The 7,124-nt window shown below is 62.7% G+C and overlaps 1 protein-coding gene across 1 annotated transcript in view; it reads right to left on the bottom strand.

The window, feature by feature from the left end:
- Positions 1–5,322: 5,322 nt before the first annotated feature.
- Positions 5,323–7,124, bottom strand: part of LOC123369241 (glycine N-acyltransferase-like protein 3) — a 2,269-nt gene continuing 467 nt past the window's right edge. The window contains 4 exon segments of the mRNA XM_045014596.1: positions 5,323–5,381; positions 5,709–5,781; positions 5,783–5,836; positions 6,253–6,360. Coding sequence (XP_044870531.1) covers positions 5,323–5,381; positions 5,709–5,781; positions 5,783–5,836; positions 6,253–6,360 — 294 coding nt within the window.

Genomic DNA, 7,124 nt, shown 5'->3' with positions numbered 1-7,124 from the left:
GCGGCTCGGTGGACCTCCCGCAGTCGTGCCTGCGGATGCTCCACCGGAGCTGCGGGACCAGCGGACCCTCCGCAGGCACGTCTGCAAGAGGTCCCCCGGAGCTGCGGGACCAGCGACCGCCAGCGCACCCCCCGTGGCGTGCCGCCGTGCTTGGGGCGGCGGGATTCCTAGAGCCGCCCCTGCCAGGGAGGGCGCTGGGAAGAGGCTGAGGTGGCCGGCAGGGGGTGACCCAGCTGCTGTCCCCGGGCGACTGGCTGCTGCAGAGGCCTTGGTGGGAGCGCAGCTTGAGCTGCGTTTGCAGGCTCGGAGCAGGGCTGTGTCCGTGCCGGAGCACGGTGGGCCTGTGGCCCAGTCCCCATGCGGGGGGGGGGCCGGGGTATATGGGACATGGCTCAGTGCTACTTCCTCCCCTCTCTCCTCTCTTGCAGGCTGGCTGGTGGCCTCCCCCACTACGCACCCAACTACTCCTCCTGGGCCAGCTGCTCAAGGAGGTACGTCCCGGCCTCGCCCCAGCCGCCATAGCGCAGCGACGCCCTGTGTGGGGCAGCCGTGCCTGGCACTCATCTGGTTGCGGGGGTTATAAAAGTTCTGGGAAGTGCTGGCCCCGCTGTGTGGGTAGGAGGGCTGGTGGCGGGGGGGAGGGCTTGGCAGACTGGGGCCTGGGTGACAGGCAGAGGGAAGCTGCCCAGGGCAGGGCAGGGCACCCTGACAGCCGTCTCCTCTCCTCTCCGTGCAGGGGAACATGAATCGAGGCAACAGCCTGTTTTTTCCGGAAGGTGCCTGCGGGGAAGCTGTACGTGTGGGAGGAGACGCGGTTCCGCTGAGGCCGGAGCTGGGCGAGGGGCCCGGGGCCGGGCCAGAGGCTGGGCCAGATGCACTGAATGATGGGAGAGTGGTGATTTCTAGATGTAAGCAGAGTCAGAATGAGCTCTCCCCTGACATCTGGTGGTGAGTGTGGAAAAGGACTTCAGGGGCTGATCTCGTTTTCATGGGCACACCCACCCTGCCTAGCATGAAGGAACTGCTGGCCCAAATGGCCACTTTAGCTGCTGTGGGATCCCCAGTCTCTTTGTTATTGGTGCAGGAGTAATAAAGGGTTGTTATCCTGATTATGGAATCAAGGACAATAGAACTTTACTTGGCATTTTATGACGGAGGGACTCGCACTCAACTAAGTAGCGCTCGCTAGGCAGGGGACATGGGTTCCAAACAGCAGTGAATGAAGAGAGGGGTGTGGTAGGCCTGTTTGTCTGATAGTATGTGTCTCCTCTTAAGGACTCTGAACACCATTTTCACTCTTTTTTCTCTGTTGTGTAATGACAGAGCTAATTTTGACTCTATTAGGAGTCCTGTTACGTGCTGTAGATTGGAGGTCACTGGTTCCTTGGTCTAAGCATTAGGTCTACTTTGGGCAAGTTGTTCTGAGTGTGGTGGCACTGGGGCTTCGCCTACTAACAGTTGAAATCACTAAAGCGCTAAAGTTACTAAAGAGCTGAAATCACTGAGCACTGTGTTAAGTGAAGATATATTGGTGAGGGGCTAGCAGGTGGCTGGCGGAGAGGAGCTGCCAGCAGGACGGCTGGTGGAGAGGAGCAGCTGGTGGTGAAGACTGTAGCAGAACCCCATGGAGAGGCGTGGTAATCGGCCGTCGACCCGAGCAGCGGAGCATGTAAGCTGCCCCCCGCATCTCCCCCCACTTCCACCAAGCCTGGGAGGTAAACTCTGCAGATGCACTGCTGAACTTTGGGGGCTGCACTGACCAAGGTCAGAAACTGTGGATGGGGTGACTGTTGGGTTTGCTGGACTTAAGACCCTGCGGGGAAAAGGACACTGCCAGAATTACTTAGGGATGCGTCTTTTGGTCATGGTTTGTGTTATGAATCCTGTTTGTGGTGTTTCCCCAACATAATGCCGCAATGTTTTGTGTTATAGTTTGTGTTATGAATCCTGTTTGTGGTGTTTCCCCAACATAATGCCGCAATGTTTCACTCCTTTATTAAAAGGATTTGGCTACACTCAGACTCTGTGCTTGCGAGAGGGGAAGTGTTGCCTCCTAGAGGCGCCCAGGGAGGTGGTGTGTAATTGTCCCAGGTCACCGGGTGGGAGCTTGAGCTGCTTTTGCCTTGTCTTACTCCAGGGCCGAGCACATGGCTCCGGCCCTCCTGCTTCACCCCATGAGCTCTGCCCGGCATGTCGCACTGAGCCAGACTCCTGGAGAGACCTGGCTGCTCTGTGGGGACCAGTGTCCCCCAGCCAGTGTTTGCAGTGACATCCCAAAGCCTTTTCCACACAGCACACGGTTTATTGGTCCCCGTGAACCCGGCCTGGGAGGTCCCTGGGGCCGCAGAGAGAAGTGAAGGTGAAGACACAGGCCAGGGCCCCACCCAGCTGAGCTGCTAAAGAGCCAAAACTGGATCCTGTCTCCATCTCTTTCAGTCCCAGCTGGGAGCTCCTGAGTCCCACCAAAACCCAACTCTTCTTCTTTGTGGAGCCTCCGTTGGTCTGGTTTTGATCCTGAACGCCCAGGTCCTGCCCCCCAGCCATGTGACACCCCCCTCCCGTCCCTGCTCTGCCCCAGGAGCAGCTTTTTAACCCTTTGGCACCCACTGGGCAGAGATGCAAAGTACAGACGGAAACTGAGGCACACCGGCATCAAAACTATTACAGAACATTCTCTTTTGGTACGTCTACACTATCGGGGTTTGGGCCCAGCAGGCTCTACGGGGGGTGGGGGTCCTGTGACTGCTTCCCTCCCCCCTGTAGTGCACCAGCATAAACACAAGCCCTGGCCTGGCTTTTCCAGCTGGCTGCTGGCCCTGGAGCAGCCGTGCAAGGCCAGCACCTGCCCCCTATCACCACAGGGGAGGTCAGAGGTGGGCCACAGCTGGGACATGTGCTCGGAGCCCAAGGGAGCTTGCACCAAAGCTCTGGCAAGACCAGGCGCAGCACCTGGAACGGGGACCCCCCCACACCACCACCACAGGCCCAGCCGAGCAACAAACTGCCTGGGGAAGGGAGCGAGAGAGACCCCCTGCTGAGCCCTCACCCTGGTCTCTTTGGGGCCAGCCCTGACTGCCAGGGGAGAGCGCCCCCTACTGAGCCTCTGCCCTGCTGCAGGGGATAATGGAGCATGAGAGAGTCTCCTCCACCAGGCCCAGGCTTCCCAAGGGCTGACAGCTGAGCTCCCCTGGTGCCTGGTCAGTGTGTCCCCTTCATGGGGGGTAGCAGAGCAGGAGGTCCCTGGGCATGGCTGGGCTGTGTCCCCCATCTCCTTCCCCTCCCCCAGGGCTATGTGCTGGCAGAGCGTGGCTGTCCCCCAGAGCTGGGTGCAGGGCCCTAGCCGTGTCCTCTTCTCCTCGCGCTCCCCTCCCCCTGTGCTACGTGCTGTTGGGCGTGTTGCCGTTCCCCAGAGCTGGGCGCAGGTCCTGGGCCGAGTCCAGGGCACTGGCTGGCTGGGACTGGGCGAACCCGGGCCTCACCACCAGCAGGTAGAACACCCCAGGCAGGATGCGGAAGCCGAGGCGTTGCAGGGCGTGCAGTGAAGGCTCGTTGTGGGGCAGCACCCGGGTGTAAACAGGGAAGCTGCGGGCATGCAACTGTGGCTGCCAGCGTCCCCACCACGGATCCGAAGTGGCACTGGCCACGATGCTCCGGGAGGGTGTAACCGAGTGTCAGGGCAGCCAGCGGGTCGGTGAGGCACCAGGAGATGGGGGTCCCCTCAGGTCCAGCAGGCAGGCGTTGGGGAAGTGGCGGATCAGGCAGCTCAGGTAGCGCAGGCTCCAGCTGTTCCCCCCAAACGTCCAGGTGTCGTTGAGCAGCATGGCATGGGCGGGGGACAAGGGGGCCAGCCTGAGCCCCTTCATCAAGCCTGCAAGACAGGTCGGGAGGGATGAGATGCAGGGCGGGGTGGGGTGAGCAGATAAGGGATTGACCTAGCAAGGGGAGGGGGTTCAGCATCCCTGGTCAGAGGGAATACAACCACTAGGGGAAGGAGTAGAGGCTAGGGAGAGGAGCGGGGAGCAACCAAACATGGGAGGTGTGAGCACAGGGGGAGATTGACCCAGCTTGGGGGGGCAGGGTGCAGTGAGCCGGGGGCTCGATCTGGTACAAGGGAGTGAGCCCGGGGAGCAGGGATTGAGCTGGTATGACATGGCATAGGAGGGGAGCAGGGTCCGGCAGCGCCATCCTCTTCCCGGTTGTGTGGGCTGAGATGGGCTGGACAGAAAATTGGCAGTGGGAGGTGTGGGGGGCATGGAAGGTACCCGGTGGGGGAGGGGTGTGCCACCCAGCTGTGAAGGCAGCGCCGCCGCCAGCAGCAGCCGAGAGCTACGGGGGGCGTGGTATGGCATTGCCACCCCTCCTGCTGCATAACGTTTGGCCTTTGCACTGGGAGGGGAGGCTATGGGCAAATCCTGGGTGACTATAGCACCCATAAACGCTCCTCCCAGTGCACCCCATGGAGGGGAGGGAGGCTGGAGGGGGCCTGACCTGGCACAGGAAGAAGGGGGGTGAGGCTGAGGGGCTATAGACCCGGGGTGGGGGAGAACGGGGGAGCCCTTGGGGGAGGGGATCGAGCCAGGAGGCCGGCACATGGGGGGAAGGTGAACCCCCAGGGGGGGAGGGGATTGACACACTCCCGCAGCCTCAGCACAGGGGCTGTCTGACAGGGCCCAGTCCAGCCCCAGGAGATCCATCGCTGCCGATGGGCCGTGGCTAAGCTCAGCTCCTGACATGAAAGCACCAGGCTCAGTGGGCAGCGAACCCCCTGCCCGGGGACCTACCCGCTGACAGGGAAGGAGGGACCGGGGGGCTCTGTGCTTGGAGCCCCCTCCCCTCAGAGGGGATGGCTCTGGGGTCAAGGACCCCTGGCTGCCCGTCCCAGGATATGGAAGGTTACAGCTGCCCCTCCCCCTGCTCTCCCCATCCCTGGGGCCAAGGAGGTTCCTTGGCCAGGCTGGGCTGCCCCTGCCCCCGGCGAAGCTCTAGGGCTGACTCAGCCCTGCCCCGGAGCAGGATGGGAAATCCTTGGCAGGCATGTGCCCAAGGCCTGGGGCTTGTGGTGATGGCCTCACTCTGCCAGCACCGTTAGCCTGGGGAACTCATTGACACCAGATCTGGGGCACAATGGAGACCACTGGCCTAGGCACCACCAGGGTCTTTCCCTTCCCCCAGCCCCGCTCCCCCCTCCATCTAGCACAGGCTGGTTGTGTGCATTGCCCCATTCTCTCACACACACCCCATATCTGGGGTCACCTACCCGGTACTGGGGCATGGCAGGCGGGTCTGGGTGGAGTAGTAGCCGGTTGCGGATGCGTCTCCATCTCAAGCCCCCTGGCCCCTGGCGATGTTCCTGATGCTCTCATGTACCCCGTCCTGCAGCCCTGCAGGGACAGCCGTGCGCTGTCAGCAGGGGCCCCGGAAAGGTGCCCATGGATTGGGGGGCCCAGCCTGGTGGGGGAGAGCAGCAGGGAGGGGCCAAGGGCCACTGTGAGCCGGCATGACCCCAACTGGGGGTTCCCAAGCTTGGCTCATTCAGGATCCTGGGTCTGGATGGAGAAGGGGCCCAGGTGAGCTCATTGGGGCTATTGGTCTGTGGGGGGGGGGGGGGTCCAGGCAGGCTCCTTGGGGCTATTGGCCCCATGGGGGGGCACAGTGGTCCTCCCCCCCATGTGGCAGGTGCTGGATGGAGCAGGGCTGGAGGGGCTCACCCAGTATCTGGAAGGCCAGGCCCCAGTCGATGGCGCGGCTGTTCCCCAGCAGGGCCCGGCAGGCGCCCTCGTCGCCGTTAAAAGGCCGTGTACAAGTTGGTGAAATAATCACTTGGGTCCCGCGCCACCTGCAGGGGGGACACTGCCTGGGGGTGAGCGCAGCCTCTGCCCCCCACGACCCTCATGGACGGCATCGGGGAAGCAGGGCAGAGAGAGCCCCAAGTAAGAGATTGAGGCGGGGGGAAGGGGCCCCATGAATAGAAGCCAGGGGACTTAGGGCAGAATGGGATGGGGGGGTCTGGGCAGCAGAAAGGGGAGACAAGCTGTGGGGAGGTGGGGCAGCCAGTTGGGGGAGGGATAGAAGATGACACCAAGCAGGGAAAGGGGCAAGGAAGTCGGGGAGGGGAGCGGGACAGTGATTGTGTCAGGCGGGGGAGGGGAGCGGGGCAGGGATGGTGTCAGGTGGGGGAGGGGAGCAGGGCAGTGATGGTGTCGCGGGGGGAGGGGAGCGGGGCAGATGGGAGGGGCCCAGCAAAGGCCGCACTTCTCTGCGTGGCCGGGTGAGGACCATTTTGAACTCTGGCCATGAATCCACCAGCACCTCCTGGCCAGCCGGGTTCCCGCGGTTCACATGCATCACAGCGCCGTAGACCTGCCAAGACACAGAGGTCAGAGTCTGGGAATGTCCCGTTTCCCCAGGATCGGTGCTGGGCCCCAGCTTTTACTCAGCCCCTTGGAGGAGCCCTCAAAGTGCCAGCCCCCCAGGGTGCCCCACTCTTCCTGCGAGGCAGGCCAGGGCCTCTGAGATGGAGCCTCTGGGCTCCAGCCCTCCTGCTCCACCCCGCGAGCTCTGCCCGGTGCCTCCCACTGAGCCAGAACCCTGGAGAGACCTGGCCGCTCTTCGGGGGCTCCCACACCCCAGCCTGGGTTTTGCAGTGGACCACTCGGCAGGCATTGTCAAGCCAGGCCAGTTTAAGGAGTCAACGGAGCCGCCTTAAGGTCCAGCAGAGAGAACTGGGGGGTTAAAGCCAGAGTCCACAATTGGCGTTATCAGTCCGGGGCCCAGCCAAGCTGGGAGTGACAGACCCTCCAACACAAAGTCTCTGCCAACAACCCACCACAGGGGTTAGGCCCGGTCCAAAGCCTCTCGTGTGGCGTCCTGGGCTCGGCTGGCATTTCCGTCGCTGCAGGGACGCCACGGAAGAAGAGAAATGGGAAGGGCTGGTGTCAAAGGCCCAGTGTTGGAGGTCACGGGCCTGCCCCTGTGAGCTGTGTGCAGCCTCGGGCCCCGGCCCACCTCCAGGGGTCGCTCCACAGGGGCCTGGTGACCGGCTGGGGTACAGCACATCCCCTGTGGATCTTATGAGAGCCTGCCCGGCCCCTAGAATCTGCTGGCACCCCGACCTGGAGAAAGGG

Source organism: Mauremys mutica, chromosome 4 (assembly GCF_020497125.1).
Source record: "Mauremys mutica isolate MM-2020 ecotype Southern chromosome 4, ASM2049712v1, whole genome shotgun sequence".
Lineage (NCBI taxonomy): Eukaryota > Metazoa > Chordata > Testudines > Geoemydidae > Mauremys > Mauremys mutica.
This window is presented reverse-complemented; position numbering and strand designations above follow the sequence as displayed.